This window comes from Hibiscus syriacus, unplaced genomic scaffold, assembly GCF_006381635.1.
Source record: "Hibiscus syriacus cultivar Baekdansim isolate YM2019G1 unplaced genomic scaffold, ASM638163v2 tig00111633_pilon, whole genome shotgun sequence".
Lineage (NCBI taxonomy): Eukaryota > Viridiplantae > Streptophyta > Magnoliopsida > Malvales > Malvaceae > Hibiscus > Hibiscus syriacus.
Genome location: NW_024063139.1, coordinates 140,230 through 163,123, shown reverse-complemented (window position 1 = coordinate 163,123; position 22,894 = coordinate 140,230). Strand labels below are relative to the sequence as shown.

The window sequence follows — 22,894 nt, the reverse complement described above, 5'->3', positions numbered from 1 at the left end:
TTTAAATCTCTAACCTTATTTCACTATCAATATTCTTATCATTTATATCTTATAATTATATCCTCTGATATCTATTCTTTTACTCAACATATTATTCAATTAACCAAGCAATACAAACATCATCATATAAATCATATCAGATTATCTATTAAGAAATACATGCATACATATAAATAATCATTAGTCACTTATCAGTTAATCACATAGCACATATACTTAACATTCTTAATGATAACTCCATAAAAAGGTCATATTTGGGACCTTTTCACTTAAGTTATTGACTGTCTAAGAGCTCATATAAGATCATATAGATGCATTTAGGAGCATATAGTTGCATGTGGTGAAATTCTGTTTGTCACGACATTTTATTTTATAATCAGTGCTGCTTTATGGGGAAGGTGTTTTGTTTAATGATGTGCAAGATTTGGGAGCAAAGATAAGCAAAAGGGAATTGCCATGACATGATGAGACTATTGAGCAAAATGCGATTACTGCGACATCTCGGATGACATTTCTGGGCAGAAAAAGTCAAAGAATATATTTTTAGTAAGAGCCAGCTGTCGTGGCATAAAAAGTGCTTTCTGCAATTAGCATTACTGGAGAGGCCAATTGCCATCTTTACACCAACTCTCACATAAAAGGAATGAACTTTAGGGTGCAAGTGTAATTTTAACACAAAACCCTATGTTCATTCTCCCCTATAAAGAGAAGATGAAGCCTGACTTTTTGAGGGGATTTGGAGATTTTTAGACAGCCGCCAAGAGCCTACAAATTCGAAGAAAAAGTTCTCTCTTTTTCCCGTCAATCATTTTTGCCTTGGCATTCCTTCGTTGACAGGCTATAGGGAGTGGCGAACTAGGCGTCCGAGAGGAGCTAGATCGCTGGGACTGTTCGTGGTGGTCGAGGGAAGCTCTGGCGGTTCACGTCGAAGGTTTTTCCTCCTTCCCTTTGCTCTTTGCTTTCGTTAACGGATTAACGTGCTTTGTGCTTGCATATTTCGAACCCCACCATGAACTAATCCTATTTAGTGGGAGTTTATTTTGGATATTTAAGATTTGCTTTAATGAATGATTGTTTTTCTATGTTATAATCTATTTTGCTTATGAATTTTAATGCCTTAAGGTTGTAGGAGCTATGAGAGTAGCCATTCCTTAGGTGATTACTTGGTGTTCGAGAGAATGCCTAAGTAGCATATCCTTAGTATTCGAGAGAAACTAGGGAGGAACCACATAAGAAAGGTGTTCTAGATAGTAACTAGGCCTAATCCACCTTAGAGATAAGGCTAGGATTTCATTCGACTAAAAGGAGTTGTGCATGAGCGATATGTTAGATGTTAATGCTGCCGCAAAAAGATATTGTCGAGACATATCCTGTTATATGGACCAATATGATCCCTGCAGTAACTAACGACAATCGGTTTTGCCAAGGCATCTTCAATCTGTCGAGTCCCTTAACTAGAGATAGCATAGGGCACCCTTAGTAAACTCTGTCGGGCAGTTAAGGCATAGAAGTAAAACCATTCTGAGAAGTGGACTTAGATTTTGCTAGGTAACTCCCATCACTCATTCCCATAGTAGCTTGTCGTGTGAGGAGTCTAAAGTCCCTATAATTAAATCCAGTATTTACATTTTATATTGCCTTTGCATTTCCATTTGTTTGCACTAAACACAATTTAATTTGTCACGACATCCCTATCCATTTTGCCACAATATTCTCATTTGTGAATATCATTATATATACTTAGTTACTTTAGAATAGTGCATAAACTTTACTCAAGATCTCTCCAATCCCTGTGGATACGATACTCACTCATCACTGTATTACTTGTTCGATTATGTATACTTGTACATATTTCCGCATCCATAGATAGTACTCACAGAAAGCGAACAAGTTTTTGGCGCCGTTGCCGGGGATTGGCAATTGAAGATGTTGAGTTTAGATTTTGCACCGTTTTATTTTTTTTCTTTGTACATAGTTACTTGTTTTTTTGTTTACCTTTCTCAGGTGTTACGTTGTCTCATGACTCGTAAAAGACCCAAGGAACCATTATTTTATATTGAACCTGAAGCTCATGTTATGCAAAATCAGGTGAAGGATCCTACAGTTATAAATGCCACGACAATTCCAAATACTGGGAATGTTGCTCGACCACGAACTATTAGAGATCACTTAACTCCCAGATTGGATGACCTAAAACCTGCTATTGTAGCTCCCAAGATTCAGGCAACCCAATTCGAGCTCAAACAGGTTATGTTCGACATGTTGGACTTGAATTGACAATTTGGTGGTGCTCCTCATGAGGATGCAAGGTAACATGTTCGGGCATTTTTAGAGGTCTGTGACTCTTTTCGACAACACAGTGTGCATGAAGATGTGCTGAAATTGAAATTATTCCCATATTCTTTGAAAGATCACGCCAGGGCATGGCTCAACGGATTACCTTCCGGCTCGATAAGGTCTTGGGATGACTTGTGCAAAAAAAATTTGCTACAGCATAATCAAACCAATATGAACAACAATCTTAGAAATGCCATAGCATCTTTTCACCAAGGCAATGAGTCTATGTATGAGTGTTGGGATCGATACAAAAGTTTGCTTCGTAAGTGCCCCAATCATGGATTCCACGACTAGACTCAAGTTGTGATGTTCTACATTGGAGTCAATGCACCCACGAGGATGATGCTAGATGCCTTGACAAATGGGACATTGCTTGATAAATCACCTGAAGAGGCTTTTGAAATTCTTGATCGAATTGTTAACCATGATTACCAATTTCCCTATTTCAGGTCTGGAACTAGAAGGAATACATCCAACTCAGCATGTCTATTTTTCCATGGCAATCACAATGAGAGCGAGTGTCCAATCAATTTGGAGTCCATCAACTATGTAGAGAACTATAATCGAGGAAACAACAACCCCTATTCTAACAATCTTGGATGGTGTCAGCGTCCAAACTTCTCTTGGGGAAATCAAGGAACCAACAATGCTAGTCAGCCCGCTAGGCAGCAGAACTTCAATGACTCCAGAGTTTTCAAATGAATATGCCATGGCATAATTATAACGAGGGAGTGTCATCTTCATCCAACACAAGTTCTTTGGAGGCCACAATGAAAGATTTTATAGCAACCATGAAGACTATGTTGCATGACCATGCGACCTCTATAAAAAGCCAAGAAGCTTTGCTTCAAAGCCACAACTCGTCTTTAAGGGCCTTGGAAGGTCAGGTTGAAAAAATTTCCACGGCATTACATTCTCACCCATATGGCAGTCTTCCTAGTGATACTGAAGTCACTAAGGTTAAAGACAAGGAGCATTGTAGTATGTTCACATTAAGGAGTGACATCAAAATCTACAAAGTTGCTAAGTTTGGGGGGGGGGAGACACTCGGAGAGCCCGATCATGAGATTGTGCATGAATATCTGAAGGTGCAAGATGATTCATATTCACTGAAAAATAATGATGAGGGTACAGCCAATGAAGACAAGAAAAATTTTTCCATGGCAAAAGAAAAGCCCCCATCAGTAGGAGTTGATGACCAAAGAGAAACTGCAGAATTTTGCCGCAACAAATTGTTATGCATTGATAATCACTTAAAGCTTGATGAAGAAGACGAAGAGGAGATTGAGGATATTCCAAAGGAGATGAGTCAATCTAGCTCACCCATAGCTAGACCAGGTATGAAATTTAAACCTTTGGATTCTATTGAATTTACTCATCCTAAACCCCAAGCAATTGCCCATCTGTCTAGACTAGAAATTATAAAAGAATTAAGGAATGGAATGGAGATTAAGGAAAAATTCCCTAATGAGAAATTATTATTTGCCGCGATAATTTTATCGTATGCTAACATTGTTAATTTTCTCATTAGTGTTGTTTTGCTTCCTTACTTGAATAGCATAGGAAATAACAAGATCATACACGATTGTGGCTACTGTCATAGGGATGACCTCGACCTCTTCAACGAATTTACTGCCCAAATGATTTCAAGTTACCACAATAAAAAATAGCGAAAAGATATCTCATTCCACTACCATTCAGCTTCAGGCAGAGAGCACTTTGAAAAAGAGAGGACTACTGTAAAGGTCCTACAATTCAGATGTGAAAGACCCGAAATGCCAAAGCAAAATATTTTGAATGTGGAACTGTTATATGTGTGGGGAATTTTGGTCTATACTGGTGCTCCGATCGAACGCGACAAATTTGCACTCCTCTTGCACGATGTCGAGACCTGCTAAGCATCTTGAAGATGCCGTTACATTTTGGATTTACTCCTGTGCATACATAAATGTTTATTTTGTTACTATTTTATTCAATTTCCTTTTAATTAACTATTTTATTTTTCTTTGCAAGGTTAGGGTACATCCAACTTTCAATCGTACCAGCATCAGGTTGTGAACATTTCAGCCCCACACAATTGTGAAAGCGCACACGTCGTACGACCGTCGCACCACCACAAGCGTAAAGTCAAGGTACCTTGCATTGCATTGCATTTCATAGCATGTAGTTTAGTTTTACCTTAGTTTTTAATAAGCATTGAGGATAATGCTTCTCTCAAGTTTGGGGGAGGTAGGGTTCTCAAATCATTGCATGATAGTATTGGTAGAATAAATATGCCATGACATTAGAAAGTGGTTGAATTGGTTTTCCGGAATAAATTAAGGATGCCTGATGATTATGAATTCTTGATGGCTAGGATTGAATATACATGACTGTTGAGGATGATAGAACCAACTCTAGGACTTGCTTCTTTGAAACCCTTGAATACACGATTGTATGTTTTTCAAGCTTAAGGAACTTAGAAATTTTTTATAAGAGAATTCTTGCATGTCTTGGCATAAACGATGAAAACCCCACTTTGTAAAAAAATGATGTTGTGAATAAATGCTTTGGCATATCTGTAGAGGGACACTCCGCTATGCCATGGCATTTCCTAGAAACTACAAATAAATAAATGGCAGCTATGGCATATGAGTGAATGAAAGTAGTCATAAGATGACTCTACTTGACTAGCTTGATGGTGGAAGGTATGCTCCCTTTCACTTAGAATGTGGGATGGTAGGTGTGATGGGCTGACTCCCCTCGTATCAGTGTTTAAAAAACTAAGAAAAAAAAACAAAAAGGAAAAGAAAACAATGTGGGAGTAAAACTTGTAAATGTCGTGGCAAAATAATAAAGCTTGCGTAGAAACTTTTTAGGTTTGTTAAGCATGGATTGGATACAAACACGCACACACCCACACAAAAAATCTTGCCCTAGGGGACAGTACTTGATTTCTCAAATCAGTCTAGCATGTTGAAGCCAAATGTTTTGAGGGCTAAAATTCTATCTCATATAACTATTCTACTTCTGAACTTGCCTTGGTATTTTTATTTTGCTTAATACTATCCATTGCTTGAGGACAAGCAATAGCTTAAGCTTGGGGGTGTGATAACTCTGTAAAAAGGTCATATTTGGGACCTTTTCACTTAAGTTATTGTCTGTCTAAGAGCTCATATAAGATCATATAGATGCATTTAGGAGCATATAGTTGCATATGGTGAAATTCTGTTTATCGCGACATTTTATTTTGTAATCAGTGCTGCTTTATGGGGAAGGTGTTTTGTTTAATGATGTGCAGGATTTGGGAGCAAAGATAAGCAAAAGGGAATTGCCATGACATGATGAGACTACTGAGAAAAATGCGATTGCTATGACATCTCGGACGACATTTCTGGGCAGAAAAAGTCAAAGAATATATTTTTAATAAGAGCCAGCTGTCGTGGCATAAAAAGTGCTTTCTGCAATTAGCATTAAAGGAGGGGCCAATTGCCATCTTTGCACCAACTCTCACATAAAAGGAATGAACTTTATGGTGCAAGTGTAATTTTAACACAAAACCCTAGGTTCATTCTCCCCTATAAATAGAAGATGAAGCCTGACTTTTTGAGGGGATTTGGAGATTTTTAGACAGCCGCCAAGAGCCTAAAAATTCGAAGAAAAAGTTCTCTCTTTTTCCCGTCAATCATTTTTGCCGTGGCATTCCTCCGTTGACAGGCTATAGGGAGTGGCGAACTAGGCGTCTGAGAGGAGCTAGATCGCTGGGACTATTCGTGGTGGCCGAGGGAAGCTCCGGCAGTGCACGTCGAAGGTTTTTCCTCCCTCCCTTTGCTCTTTGCTTTCGTTATTTATTATTTGGGTTGTAAGAAACGGATTAACTTGCTTTGTGCTTACTTATTTCGAACCCCACCATGAACTAATCCTATTTGGTGGGAGTTTATTTTGGATATTTAAGATTTGCTTTAATGAATGATTGTTTTTCTATGTTATAATCTGTTTTACTTATGAATTTTAATGCCTTAAGGTTGTAGGAGCTATGAGAGTAGCCATTCCTTAGGTGATTACTTAGTGTTCGAGAGAATGCCTAAGTAGCATATCCTTAGTATTCAAGAGAAACTAGGGAGGAACCACATAAGCAAGGGGTTCTAGATAGTAACTAGGCCTAATCCACCTTAGAGATAAGGCTAGGATTTCATTCGACTAAAAGGAGTTGTGCATGAGCGATAGGTTAGATGTTAATACTGCCGCAAAAAGATATTTCCGAGACATATCCTGTTATCTGGACCAATAGGATCCCTGCAGTAGCTAACGCCAATCGGTTTTGCCAAGGCATCTTCAATATGTCGAGTCCTTTAACTAGAGATAGCATAGGGCACCCTTAGTAAACTTTGTCGGGCAGTTAAGGCATAGAAGTAAAACCATTCTGAGAAGTGGACTTAGATTTTGCTAGGTAACTCCCATCACTCATTCCCATAGTAGCTTGCTGTGTGAGGAGTCTAAAGTCCCTATAATTAAATCCAGTATTTACATTTTATATTGCCTTTTCATTTCCATTTATTTGCACTAAACACAATTTAATTTGTCACGACATCCCCATCTATTTTGCCACAATATTCTCATTTTTGAATATCATTAGCTATACTTAGTTACTTTATAATAGTGCATAAACTTTACTCAAGATCTCTCCAATCCCTGTGGATACGATACTCACTCATCACTGTATTACTTGTATGATTGTGTATACTTGCACATATTTCCGCATCCAGAGATAGTACTCACAAAAAGCGAACACTTAATCATATACTATACCTATACCTCATCATGTCCTTGATATAAAATTTATCATATCACGACATATATTTGTTATTATCTCTTGATTAGCCCATGTACATATATGAGAACTATTGATATGTGAGTCTCTAGAGGTTGTGCACTAATGCTGTCACCATAGCTCGTATAAATGCACCGAAGTGATACGTAGAATTACACCGAAGTGCCGTGTAGAATTGTACCGAAGTGCCATATAAAATGTCCCTAAGGACTACGTAGAAAATTCCTTAAGAATCATATACATATGCAAAGGATCAAGTATGTGTCTCAAAAGACATCACACATGTTCCAAGAAAACTTAGACATTAATATAGGAAACTAAGAATCCTATATGAGAAGAGAACTACATGATTATGTGATCATATGAGAATGAAATAAAGAGCCATGTGATATATGCCATGAGATATATGAAAGAGAAAGTATATATGATAAGTGAAAGTGAATCATATGATTATATGAAGATGTTCTACGTGCAAGTGATCTACGTGTATGTATGATTTATATAGAAATGAACTACTTGACTACGTGTGATCTTATAAAAATGTAATAATAAAACTATGTGTATATGCGAATGTGTGATAACATAAATATTAATGCCCATGTTATGTGTCATGAGAGCTAGAGGTATAGTTGGCATACCAAGAGTCGAGGGTCTACACAGTCCTTCGGGACATATATGTATTCCTTGGAACATGTGTGATGTCTTTTGAGACATATACTTGATCCTTTGCATATGTATATGATTCTTAAGGAATTTTCTACGTGGTCCTTAGGGACATTTTATATGGCACTTTGGTGCAATTCTACACGGCACTTCGGTGCAATTCTACGTGGCACTTCGGTGCATTTATATGAGCTGTGGTGACATCATTAGTACACAACCTCTATAGACTCACATATCAATAGTTCTCACATATGTACATGGGCTAATCAAGAGATAATAACAAATACATATCGTGATATGATAAATTTTATAGCAAGGACATGATGAGGTATAGGTATAGTATATGATTAAGAATGTTAAGTATATGTGCTATGTGATTAAATGATAAGTGACTAATGATGATTTATATGTATGCATGTATTTCTTAATAGATAATCTGATATGATTTATATGATGATGTCTGTATTGCTTGGTTAATTGAATAATATGTTGAGTAAAAGATTAGATATAATAGGATATAATTATAAGATATAAATGATAAGAATATTGATAGTGAAATAAGGTTAGAGATTTAAAATAATGTGTGATATGTATATGTTATATATAATGTTATATTGTTTTGATGTGGCATTATAAGATGATATGTTCATGCATGTGTAAATAGTTGGAGTTCTTTTATAATTTAATGTCTCACTAAGTCAAAGACTTAGCTTGTGATTGTTTCACACGTAGGTTACAGAAATGAGAAGAGAAATTAAGAGGAGCAAGACATGTTAGCACCTTTCTTAAGAATATCAGATCCGAAACCTATGGAGTCTATGTATTTTGTGTTACAAAATTTAGTTGGCATGTAGCTACAAGATTTGGATTGAATATGCTCTGATTGGTTTGTAAAACAATTTAATTATAATTATTTCTATAAAGTACTCACTTTTTCAAATGATGAATTTAAGATTTTGGTGGATTTGTAAAGAAAAGAGTTTTGAAAAGTGAATGTGACACCTCGGACTCGGATACGAGTTGGGGGTGTTACACTTCTTCTCGACTTAAATACCTTGGTGTGAAAATTTGACCGGAAAGTGGTCCCTTGCTGCTACCTTGCGGTAAATGTGCTCTCGAACTAAATGGAATCGATCTCGAAAGTTCTTGTTGACAGATAACTCTTCTCGCCTTTGAGTTATGATATACTTGGTTGGGGAATAAACCCCTGTTGTTGTAGACGACTTGTTTGCTATGAAATTAAGTCGATTCGTTGGGCACGATATCCTTCTTCGTGAAGTTGAAATCATGGATTGCTCATTCATTGTGAAGTTGAGCTTTGAATTAGATATCCTTCATTGTGAAGTTGAAATCCCTTATTGTAAATTGATCACTTCGAGTTCAATATCCTTCGCTGTGAAGTTGAAATTGACTCTAATAGGAATATGCAAAGTTATGCATATATGTGATGCTATGAATACAATTATCTTAGGTGTGCCTAAAATGCATATGTGAAATATGTTATTTTAGGATCTAGAGAGAAATCTCAATCTCTAATTGCTAGTCTTGATAAATCTTGACTCTAGAATCTTGAATATCTGATTCTTGGTCTTGAATTCTATAACACGTTTAAATCCGATATGTAAAATTTTATTCTTATCCTTGATTTGGGAAACGCTTTTCAATCATCTTAAGTACATTGCATGAGCCTTGATCGGCTTTCGAGTGCCTGTACTTTTCAATTAAAATCTTTGTACATTAATATGCAATTATCTTTTTCAGAAGTGAATAAATCATTAGGTTTAAATTCAACCCAATATGCTTAAAAGGAATTGATTTAGAGAAATGGTCGTCTTTATTCATAAGGGAAAAAAAACAAACAATACATGACAAACATTCTAGAAAGTAAATACATAAAAGAGGTATAGATGGACGTTTTAGATCTCAATAATGCGGGTGCTTCTGAACTGGTAAACCGTTAGATGACCTTGAAGGAAGCTTTTTTTTTAAGGGATCTTCGAAGATGCGACAATATTCAGGAGAGTGCAACCTTTCTCCGACTCGTTAAGTCTGTAGAAGATTCAGATACCAGGATGTTTCACTATCTAGATTAGGGACCTTTCCTGAATCAATATCCAAATCGCCATTTCGGGTTTTCAACTTGGACCCATCCTTGGTCTCAAGATGCTCTTTTCAGGTTTTCATCTTGGACCCACTTTATTTTCTTTTTTCTTTTTCTTTTTCTTTCTTTTTCTTTTTTTCAATTTAGGGCGCCCTTTTTGGTTTTCACCCTAAACATTTTTTCTCTTTCTCTTTTCATTTTCTTTTCTTCTTCGACTTAGGACGCCCTCTTAGGTTTTCATCTTAATTCAAAGTATTTTTTACTGCATCTGAATTAACGGGATTCGACAGTTTCGGTCTGTCCATATCATCTAGGACAAGTGCTCCTCTGGAGAAAGCCTTTTTCACGATAAAAGGTCCCTCCCAATTTGACATCTATTTTCATATGAAGTCTTTTTGAATTGGCCAAATTCTCTTAAGCACAAGATCTCCTTCACGAAATACTCTCGAGCGCACCCTCTTGTTATGTGCTCGAATCATTCGTTTATGCTAGAGTTAACCATAATGAATGGCTTTCAATCTCTTTTCCTCTATTAGGTTCAATTCGTCATACCAGGATTGTATCTATTTTGCATAATCTAATTTGACTTCTGACAAGACCCACAGTGACATAATTTCTTCCTCAATGGGCAGCACTGCATCCATCCCATATGCTAATGAAATGGGGTTGCCCCAGTCGAAGTTCGTATCGAGGTTTGGTAAGCAAATAAAGCAAAAGGCAATTTCTCGTGACAATCCTTGTAGGTCTTAGTTGTTTTCTCTACTATCTTCTTGATGTTTTTATTTGCTGCTTCTATTGCTCCATTCATCTTTGGTTTATAAGCAGTAGAGTTGTGATGCCTTATGTTGAATTACTCACAAGCAACATCCATCATCTTGTTGTTCAATTTTGTAGCATTATTGGAAATGATCATTTCAGGTAAACTATATCGATATATGATCTCTTTCTTCAAAAACTTACAAATATTGGACTGAGTGACACTGGCGTATGATGTAGCCTCTACCCATTTGGTGAAATAGTCAATTGCCACAAGAATGAACTGGTGACCATTTGAAGCCTTCGGATGGATTTGCCCGATAACATCAATGCCCCACATAGAGAAAGGTCATGATGATGTCAATACTTGAAGGGACTGAGGTGGAACATTTATTTTATCCCCGTAAATTTGACATTTATGACATCTTATAGCGTAGTTGATGCAGTCACTTTCCAGTGTCGACCAAAAATATCCGCATCTCATTATTTACCTTGACATCATATATCTATTCACATGTGTTCCATATACTTTGTAATATACTTCCTCCACTACCATCTTTTCCTCTTCTGCATCTACACACCTTAATAGAACTTGATCATGGTTTTTCTTATATAAGACCTCCCCATCAAGGACATATCCAGTTGTTATCATTCTAATGGTTCTTTTATCAGTTTCGATGGCTTCATCTAGATAATTTCGATTCTTGATGTATTACAGAATGTCGTGGTACCAAGGCTTAGTGTCTTTCATTTCCTCGGTTTGGTAACAATGAGTCTGGTACTCATACGAATGCATGTCAATTGACATCATTTCAGACTCCCTGCCAACCTTGAATGTGGCTGCCAAGGTAGCTAAAGCATCAGCCATTTGATTTTATTCTCTAGGCACATAATAGAAGGTGGCTTCATCGAATTCTTCGAGCAGATCTAGTATTAGCTTCTGGTACTCCACTAACTTCACATCCTTGGTTTCTCATTCTCCACGGAGCTGATAGATTACTAAGGCCGAATCTCCATATACTCGCAAGGTCTTTATATTTTGCCCTATTGCAGCTCGAATCCCCAAAACACAAGCCTTATAGTCTGTCATGTTGTTGGTGCAATCAAAATTCAATGTACTAGTGAATGGGTAATGATTCCCTTCCAGGGAGACCAGTATGGCCCCGATACTATGTCCTAATGCATTTGATGCACCATCAAAATGCATTTTCAGAAACTGTCTATGGAAGTACTTGCTTCTTCTAAAGATATGGTCATCAAGTCTCCGTCTGAGAAGTCAAAGTCCAGCGGCTCGTAATTTTCATCAGTTTTGCTTGCCAAGAAATCTGATATGGCACTTCTCTTTATGGCTTTCTGGCTCACATACTCGATGTCAAATTCAGATAATAACATCTGCCATCGAGCTAATCTTCCTGAGAGAGCAGGCACACTCATTATGTATTTTAGTGGATTTAAATTGGAAATTAGCCAAGTGGTGTGATATAAAATATACTGTCAAGTCTTCGTGTAGCCCAGACTAAAGCACAACAAACCTTTTCGATGGGAGGATATCTGACCTCGCAATCGGTGAACTTCTTCCTCAAGTAGTAGATGACCCTTTCTTTCCTTATGGATTTGTCATGTTGACCTAGGACACACCCCATTGAATTCTTGAATATGGATAGATACAAGAATAGAGGTTTGCCCGGGATAGGGGACATCAAGATAGGGGTGTGAGACAAATACTCCTTTATTTTCTCAAATAATGTCTGGTAGTTCTCATCCCATGCTCTAGGGTTGTTCTTTCAGAGAAGGTGAAAGATTGGGTCACATTTATCGGCTAACTGATATATGAATCGTGCTATGTAGTTCAATCTACCCAGAAAGCCTTAAACTTCTTTTTGTGTTTGTGGAGGAGGTAGATTCTAGATAGCCTTAACTTTATCAGGATCAATTTTGATGCCTTTCCTGTTGACCACAAAGCCTAACAGCTTCCCAGATATTACTCCGAATGTGCACTTATTGGGGTTCAATCTTAGTTGGAACTTTCTTAATCTCTGGAAGAGCTTTCTCAGATTCTCGACATGTTTATTCTCAGTTTGTGCCTTAACAATCATGTCGTCAACATAAACCTCGATTTCTTTGTATATCATATTATAGAATAGGGTCATCATAGCTCTTTGATACATTGCCCCAATATTCTTCAATCCGAATGGTATCACTTTTTAGCAGAAAGTTCCCCACATTGTGACAAACGTGGTCTTTTCCATGTCTTCAGGGTGCATCTTAATCTGGTTATATCTTGAAAATCCATCCATGAACGAGAAGAAAACATTCATAGCAGTATTATCCACCAACGTGTTTATGTGTGGCAGAGGTAAGTTGTCTTTAGGGCTTGCCTTGTTAAGGTCTCGGTAATCAAAACACATGTGCACCTTTCTATCTTTCTTTGGAACTGGCACTATATTGGCCACTCATTTCGGATACTTGGCCACTTGAAGGAAACCAACATCGAACTACTTCTTGACTTCTTCTTTGATCTTAAGGAGCATCTTAGGTCCATTCTTCTTAGATTTTGATGTACGGGTTTGCATTTTAGTTTGATTGGCATTTTATGGACTACCATATCTATGTCTAGCCCCGATATGTCTTGATACGACTATGTGAACACATCTTTGTATTCTTGGAGTAAGACTATCAAGTTTTGTCTTGCTTCAGCTGAGAGAGTTGTGTCAATTTTGACCTCCTTTCTTTCCTCCTCGGTGCCTAGATTCAAGACTTCATTTTTCTCAATAATTCGGTAAGTAAGTTGCACTCCTCTTCATTATCGCATTCATCAATTTCCCCAAGATAAATGGACGATTCAAAATCCACCTCAGGATCAAGATAATTAGTACATGCATTATTGTTATCTGGGGACCTGAAGGAAAAAGGAAATCTTTTTGTATGAGAGGAAGATATCCCATACGGGACAATAAAAAATTAAATTTGAAAGAGAATGAAATGAAGTACTAAAATGAAGAAAATAAAAAATTAAATTCAAAAGAAATAAAACGAGAAAATTGTTTTCCATGAAAGAAATTGCATCTTTTATTGAATTTAAATCAACATGTTTATTCACCCTTACAAAAGATCACCTATTGCCCCGGGTATAGGCGAATAGGGATAGTTTGAACATTACTCTTAAAGAACTTTGAAAATCATAGGTAGTTCTTCCGACGACCAGTTGCTAAGCACACACCCAAGCGGTAGTGGGCGGATTCCGGATCTATCCGCATCTTTAGTATTTTCTGTGATTACGGCGTTAATACTCAGGTCTTTTAGAGTCGCTTCCAAATCTGGTGAGGTGGTCTCAAACACATAACCACCTGTCTTGAATGTGTCGTAAAGAGGTGGGAATACCATGGGTTCCCATTGAAATTCAGTTCCAATCAATCTGGCCAATCGTCTCTCTCAGTTATTCTGAATTTATCTCTTCTTGTGTTGCTGACTGGGCTGAAAACCAAGCCCAAACTGATCTAATTTTTTATATAGAAAGGACAGGATTAATCCTTCCTTGCAGCAGCTTCCTAAATCCTCTTCCTATCTTATTACCTCGTCCCAAGGTCTATTTGATCTCTATTTTGGTGTATTCGGAAAGTTGAGGTTTAGAAATCTTCATTCATTCATCCACGAATATGGCATTCACAAATTCTAAGGAGCGGAATGAGCATTCTACCTCCTCCTCGTCTACTTCAATGTATGGAGCATCCGTGGTCACACTCGCCACAATATCTTCTTCAGTGTTAATAATTACTAGGTCTTTATCAATGACAAACTTAACTTTTTGATGCAATATGGATGGTAATGCATCAGCTTGACGAATCCAAGGCCTTCCTAAAAGATAGTTGTAGGAAGGCATGATGTTCATCACTAAAAACTAAATGTTGTAGGTGGAAGGTCCAATGGTTAACGGCACCTCAATCTTGCCAACTACCTCCCTCTTGGTCCCATCAAATTCTCGGACCACGCTCTGGTAGGTTCTCATATAAGAGGTATATATTGACAGTCTTTTCAATGTAACTAAAGGCATCACATTAAATGTTGAACATTTTTTTATTAATACACTTGATAAAGCGTGCCCCTTACAATGGGTGGTTATGTGCAATGCCTTAGCTCGACCTCTTTCCTCAGACGGAATCTCATCATCTGAAAATGAAATGATATTATCAGCTTGAATGTTATTAACCAATCGATCCAACTTGCTGACTGGTATGTCTTGTGGCACAAAAGTCTGATTCAGGACCTTCAATAGTACATCCCGGTGTGTTTCCGAGTTCAATAACAGCACCAATATTGAAGTACGTGTCGACAAGCTATGTAATTATTCTACAATGTTGTATTCAATGTGCTTCACAAATTTGAGAAACTCTCTAGCTTTTTCTACATTTATGGGGTCCTTGATTGCTAACACATCTTCCTTAAAGAGTTCAAGTGGTCTTTGGGGGGACTTATCCTCTTGGAAGTAGTGTTTCCCCACAGTCTGCCCCACTTCGTTATCATCTTACTTGACACTCGTATTTCAACAACACTTGTCGGTTGTCCTTGTAGTGAAAAGGTTGGGGTGTTGTGATCACCACCTTCACTTGTGTCTTGTCTGTTATCTTTGCTTTAGGGGTAATTATCAAAGGACTACCCCTATCGTATCTTCTTTTAGAGGACTCTCCGGCAGCGCAAACATCTATTTTCGGAGAATCTTGGGCTTCTTTATAAAACTCCAGCTTCTTCCTATCCATCATGAGCTGGACCATGGCTTTGAACTCTGGGCAATCTTGCACCTAATGCCCCTCTTCATTGTGGTAACAACAGTGATTACCATGTCTATTCCTTGATGTATCCGAATGTGGTACAAGAAGCCCTGATTTTACCATTTGGTTTAATACCTAAGCCAAATGAGACTTTACTTCAGAAACACTAGTTTTAATTTTCCTACCATTCTTTTTAGTGGCTGCGTTAATCCAGTCTCCTGATGATTAGGCAAAGGATTTTGTGTAACATTTGGTGCTCCTGAGTTAAAGTGGATCATATTCTTGTTGCACATTCTTTGCACAATCCTCTTGAATGTTAGGCAATTTTCTATCGTGTGCCCTGACACACCACCATGGTATTCGCAGTAGGCATTCTCATCATACCATCTGGGGTATGGGGGCTTCAATGATTTCACAGGGTATGGTAACACTACATGAGTGTCAAAGAGCTATTGATATAATTCTTTGTATGGCATGGGAATATGATCGAATTACTCCTTCTATCTTTCTTTCCTAGGTTCCCTCGGACTTTGTCTAGAAGTACCTGACGGTACAGCTGCAGTTATTTTTGTGCTTGAGATTGCAACACCTTTATTGGCATTATAGGTGTTGACATTATTAATCTCTCTGTTCTTATTCTTCATGTAAGGTTTCTTGCTTGATTCCCTCCATCGATTTTGTCTTATTTTATGGCCAACTCAATCATCTCTATGGCCATAACTAAATCTGAGAAACTTCCTGAAGTGATTGCGACCATATATCTGAAGTAAAGAGCCTTCAGAGTCTGTACAAAGAGCTTCCTGGTTTCCTTTTCATCCCAGGGTGGATGAACTTGCACAACCAAATCCCTCCATCTCTCTGCATATTGTCGGAAACATTCGTTATGCTTCTTATCCATGCTTTATATCATAACTCGGTCTAGTCTCATATTGATAATGTGCTTGTACTGTTCCAAGAAAAACTAGGCTAGATTTTTCCAGGTATTGATATGATATCGGTTCAACTGGTTATACCACCGGATAACTGAACCAGACAGGCTCTCCTAGAAGCAATGAATCAGGAGTTGATCATTTCCCACATATCCTGTAATTTTCCGACAAAACATAGTGATGTGGGCTAAGGGGAAACTATTTTATCGAATTTCTCGAACTCATGGAATTTGAATTTTGGTAGAAGTACCAAATCCGAGACCAGGCTTAGCTCCAATACATCCACTCTATAGTAGTCATGGTCCACTTTGACCACCTTCATTTGGTCTTCCAGCAGTTTAATTTTCTCTTCCATCTTTTTTGCCTTGTCTTCTTCATCAAAATCTGGGATGTGGTAAACATTCAGATTATTGTTAGGGTTGAATACAGAAGTTTGTATCTTTACAACAGATGAGGCTTTATCTTTTGCAGCAGATGAGTCCACTTGCAGTCCGGGTGAGATAACCATCTGTGGGGTCGGTGGTATAGTTACCCCATCAGACGAACCTGCCCCTGGTGCACTTGCTTGATGTAAACCAGATAACTTGGCCATAATCTGATTGACCAAGGACTCTTGGTTCTTTGTGATTGTGTCCAGAGTACTCTGATTGTTCTAGTTTATCTTTTCTTCCAGCTCTCTATATAACTTCAACATGTTCTCCTCGAGTTGAGCGATTTTGGCTTCCATTTGTCTTTTCTTCGTTCTGGTGTTGTGAGGATGATGCGTGTCTAGAGCATGTAGAGGTAAACTCGGTGTTTGTTCTTTCTTCTGATGAGACATTTTCTGTTAGTTAATATGAATGTAAAAACATGGAAAATATAAAAATAAACATAGAAAATAAAATGCAAAGTATGAAATGCATGATGTATGTGATTTAGAGGCATTGATCCAGAAATATGTCTGTTATTATAAACAATCCTTATTAAAAAAAAAGTGTTTTATCTTTTAAGAGACAAAAAATAATTTAAAGGTACATCTAGACTAAATCCTCTAGACCCCGAACAGTCTCTAACAGGTTAACCAGATTTCTTCCTTCATTTGTCACTGGTTGAATGCCTTGTCGAACCACTCTGGCTTCTCTTGCTAAACCATGTAAATAACGAGCTGCCTTCTGTACTTGCTCTAGGAAATCTCGGATGACTGTATATCTAGCTTTCACCCTTTGCTGAGCTTGTTCCCAACGAAAACACCACTGCACCCCTCCATCAAACGGCACTATCTGAAACTAGCTTGCTTACTTCTTGAATCCGTTCACAATGGCATCTAACTCAGCTATGGTTTTGTCATCCCATTCTTTCTATTTCTTAAGAGACTTCTCTAAATCAGCTACCTGGATTCTCAAACGCTTATTCTGATGTTGGCTATCTATTAAACGCCTCTGAGCAGTCTTTAGCTGTTCTTTCATAGTCTCTCTTTTATCATGCTCTACAAACTTCCTTTTTAGGCTGCTAGCTTCGCCTTTCTAGTATTCAGAAGTCCTTTTTAGATTAAAATTGCTTAGGACTTGTTTTCGATATCATTTTCTCAAGTCTTCAAGTTCAAAATAAGTTTTCTTATGTTCATTCTCTAACTTGTCTACTCGATCTTTCTGAGTATCGGCATATAATTTCCACTGATATCTTTCGGCCTCAAGCTCTCTTACCCTTTGTTTCAGCTCATTCTTTATAGCTTTAAATTCTTCCCTTGCTATATCTAACTCAGAAGGAACATGCTTAAGATGTTCCTCTATAGTTCAGGTGTCCTCATGATCTGGCACTGGGATGTTGTCATTTTTCCTTAGCCTCTGCCATTCCAAATAGTCCGGAGTAAGATGTCTTTTCCAGCCATGACATCCATTCGGAACACTTTTTTTCATGCCTCGGCTACTTCCTTGACCTTTTTCTTATAGTTGTCCCCATGGTATGAAAATTTCAATCCCGATATTCCGTATGTTGCTGGGAAAAATTGGCGTGCCCCATACTGTAGAAGTGCCAAAAGTAGAGAATATCCAACTCCTCCCCATAATCCAAGTAGAGTCATAGTATCTGAATCCTTACATCAGAAGAGAATGTCATTGTGGGTCAACCAAGGATCTCTCCAAGCAATATCCCTGTCATAAAGATGTGTGAATACTTTCATCCACTTTCTTTTGAGGTGCTCTCATGCCATTTCAGAGTAAGGAATTCCCCAAAGGTAAATAAGTTGTGTTGAATTGACGATAAACAATCTCGTTAGTCTTCCAGAAATGACTGTGGATCCAAACTTGGAGAAGCTGAGCACACCCTATGAATCTTCCTCTGCCAGTCTTCCTGCAGTGGTTGAGAGAGAGGAAGGTCTCATCTAAGATTGCTGGTGCTAGATTTACTCACTTCAAGAGTTGTTCAAACAATTCCACCACAACTGCCTCAATGTACCCTAAAGTTTTCAGGAATATCACCAAACTATAAATCCCCCAACGCGAAAAGGTCTATCACATTCCATTCATTGGGGTAATTCTTCATTAGTTGCTCGATATCGGTCCAAGGAATTCCTTCCCTGCTACCTTTGCGTTGAATCTAGTCGGTTACCCATTTCTCATCTACTCCCGTAACATTTGCCAACCCATTCTTGAAAGGTTGACTTTTGATGTGCTTGATGTAGGCTCGATCCATTCTGATTCCCTTGCAATGCATCAATGTGGTATACTCTTCAATTTTGGGTACCATGTATTCCTGGTTAAAGGTGAAATAGTTGTACCCCAGGTTCCAGAATTGTACCAAGGCTCTGATTAAGGGCTCATCGGTCTTGACATAGAGTAGGAGTGCGATATCATCATACTGTTGGCTGAACTTTTGCTTTCGTTCACCCTTCTAACTGTCCCAAATGCTCCGTAGCTCTTGGACATCATTCTGTTTTAAGTGACAGAGGCATAGCTAACCAGTTTTGACACATAGCTTCCTTGCAGACTGTTTCCCTTTTCTTTCTGAGTCTTTTCGGACCATAGTCGTACCACGGTGTTTTTTACCTCTTGCATTACAACACCTTTGTCCATTAATGCATATTATTTTTGTATAACTAACACCTTTTTATGGATCAATGACCTCTTTTTATGATGCAAATGCTAAAAAGACAAACATGAAAGAAAAATGTTAGTAAGATAAAAAATATAAATGATGAAAGTAAAAATAAAACAAACAAACTGCATGAATAAAAGAATATCCTAGGTTTTAAAATGAGGTTTCGGGGTAGGCTCTAATTCCTTGTAGTCTCTTGGTTTAGGTTCTAAAAAAAAGGTACTCGATTTCTCCTTATCGGTGCCCCATTGTGCTTGCCAGACCCTTAGTCCTAAGCCCATTACAAGCTTATGTGGACTAAGTTAAACTCGAGAGGATACATTTCCTTATGCCCATACGGAGAATAAATTCACACGAAGACATAAGGTATATGAATCTCGAAGGTTACTTGCTACACCCATACGGAGAATAAATTCTCACGAAAGCGTCACTTTCACCCCCACTTAAAAACGGGTTTGGAGCTCGGGTATAGAGCCTTATATGGAAAAGCGTTTGATAAGCTGAAACCATTGAAAGAAATCGTCAGTACAACTATTTATTTGAAAAGATAATCAAACGTAAGTAATAAGGATCGAAAAAGTTACCTTAAAATTTAAACTTACCATTTCACTTAGGAAGACAACTGGAAATTAACCTTAGCCTGACTCACTTACCTATCCCCAGCAGAGTCACCAAGCTATCGTAGCCATCTTTTGGGTGGACCCGGAGTTGGGCTTCGACTTTAAAAAAAATGTTAGAGCCGACACCGATCATTTAAAAAACATTAAGGTTGATCAGACACCATCTTACCTGATCTGCGTCTTACCATATATATGTCGGATTCGAGAGTCGGTTACAGTCAAGGAAGAATTAGCACCCTTGGACTGCACTTTTAGTACAAATTAATTTCCCGTTGTCTTAATTTTGAAAATTGTAAGTTAAATTAAAACGTAAAGTTTGATCCAGATTACTTACCTTTAATAGATTTAAAAAGCGTACCTTTGAAAAGTCAAAAAAACGTTAGATAAAGTAAAATACAGATATTAAAAGGAAAATATATGTTAAATTATGATGCTTTAGGTAAAAATATATAGGCATGCTAAGGAACTAACAGAAATAAAAACAATGTGCTTGTATTAAAACCCACAACAAACAAAAAAAAGTATATTAAATTACAAAAGTAAAACACAAATTGCAGGATTAAACAATAAAAGAAAAGAAAGGATAAAATAGGAATAAATAAATAAATTACCTAAAAAACATGAAAAAGAAAAAATAATGGAAAAAGAATATAAAGAATAAAACAGAACAAAAAACATAGGAAAAATAAAATAAAAAAACATAAAATAAAATATATATAATAACATGTAGTATTTAAATAAAATAAGAAAAAAAGAAAAAAAAATATATATATATATAACAGTAACAAAAAAGATAATAAAAATAGAAAAATAAAATAAAATATATATATATAAATAAAAATGTTGGGGAAAATAAAAAACAGAAACAAACAAAAGAAAAAATAAGAATATATATATATATATATATATTAGTTAAATTACATAAATAAATTAAATAAAGAAAGAAAAGAGATAAAAAAACATGTATATATATATATATAATAAAATATAGTATTTAAATAAATAAAAATAAGAATAAAAAGAGAAATTAAAACACGAAGGGACTAAATTGAAAGAATAATAATGTGGGGGTAAAATTTAAAAACAATTGGGGATTAAAATTGATTTCAGGGTTTAAAATAAATGTTTTAAAATAATAGGGGACCAAAACTGTAATTCCCCACTTATTTCGGTAAAACACGCGAATCCCCGAGTTCGTGGGTCGGATCAACAGGTCACTCGGGTTTGGTATAAATACAAAAAAATCATAAACACCTTTTATAATTTCTCATTCTTTCAAACCGATCAAACACCCCCTCATTTCTCTCAAATGTTCTTTATTTTTGAATAACACAACTGTTGGGCTTGTATGAACCCATATTCTAGTCGGTCGTCGCCTCGTCGACCGCCGTTCATCGGCTGTGAAAAAATTTATTTTTTTGGTTTTCGAAAGCTCATTAAATCCACTTTTCAAAAATCACATTTATTTTCAAACACGAGCCTCGGGGAAGGCTATATCTAAAAGATACCCTTCGAAAGCCTTCTCCCTTTTCATCGGCTTTTTGATAGTTTTTAGTCCAAAACGACGAGCAAAATCAACCATCGCATGCAAAGCCGAGCAAGGTAACAAAAAATATACCTTTTATTCCCTTTTTCCTTTCGAAGATTATAAAACTTTACTTCTAATTTCTCAATGTTTCTCTCTTTTTTTCCTTGTGTATTTTCTTGTCGGGTTTTCCTCTGTTTTTTATGATTACATGCGTATATAAATAGTCTTAAAAAATCCTATTGTTAGAGACTCCTCTTCGAACTAAACTTGTTTATTGTTGTTTGTTTTTAGCTTGTTTTGGTGTCCCACTAACACACGATGTTGTGTTTGTTGAGCTGAGAAAAACGTGAGGCCTGAAGAGTCTTCGAAAGGAGATGTGGCACTGAGGAGGTAGGGAGTTAGGGTCTCAAACCTTAACTAACCCGGGTTACATCTTAGAGCCGATTTGGGTCTGAACCGGGTCTCAGGTTGCTAGTTCAGGTTGTAGCTTGGGCAATTGGGTTTGTTGGTATTGGGTGGCAACTTTGTAATGGCTTTGGGCCTAACATTTGTTGAAACATTGGACCTGATACAAAAATGTAATAAAATAAATAATAAATATATATATACAATATATGTTTAATATAATATATAAATATTATAAATGTGTAACATATAACGTGTATGCCTTATGATGATATAAATATGTAATATATATGTAATACATAATATTACATAAAGCGGGACGAAATGGTGTGTCTACAGAAAGGTCATTATTTCATTTGTTTTACAAGAATATAAACTACAAAAGTCAAGGTGACAAAAATGAACTATGCACAATTTACGAACCTTTCTTCCTGGGACATAACAGAGTGGATGCATATAGATGGAAAATTGCACTCCACAAGTAACCATTTCAACTCAGATGCCCGATTCACACTTTTGACAAAGATAACAATTTGGTTGAAGTCCAACGCATCAAGGAGTTTTTTTGCATCCAAACTTAGCCGGCCTGATTGATGAGCTAACTCCCTTATATGACATAAAACTAGGGCAACAACTTGTGCTGAAGCTGGTTCTATTTGATGTAAGGATTATAGAACAAAAACTACAGTATTCCACATTCCTAATTGTTGACACCGCTTTTCACCCGGGCTAGAAAACCTGATACCAACTCGGGGGTTTTCTTTTATAAAAGGAATTTTCGAAATGTGAGTCGTCACCAATCATTTAAAGTGCGATTGGGACACCATAAAAACTGGGTGATTTTAATAAAACATTTTATTTTTATCCAAATACCAAGTTTTAAGGCCTGTGAAAATCCAGATATCAA

At 37.0% G+C, this 22,894-nt stretch overlaps 1 protein-coding gene across 1 annotated transcript in view; it reads right to left on the bottom strand.

The window, feature by feature from the left end:
- Positions 1-22,894, bottom strand: part of LOC120166215 (DEAD-box ATP-dependent RNA helicase 15-like) — a 48,588-nt gene that overhangs the window by 22,514 nt on the left and 3,180 nt on the right. Inside the window, exon 2 of the mRNA XM_039175536.1 lies at positions 22,411-22,639. Within this exon, the coding sequence (XP_039031467.1) occupies positions 22,411-22,639 (229 nt within the window). The remainder of the gene's footprint in view (positions 1-22,410; positions 22,640-22,894) is intronic.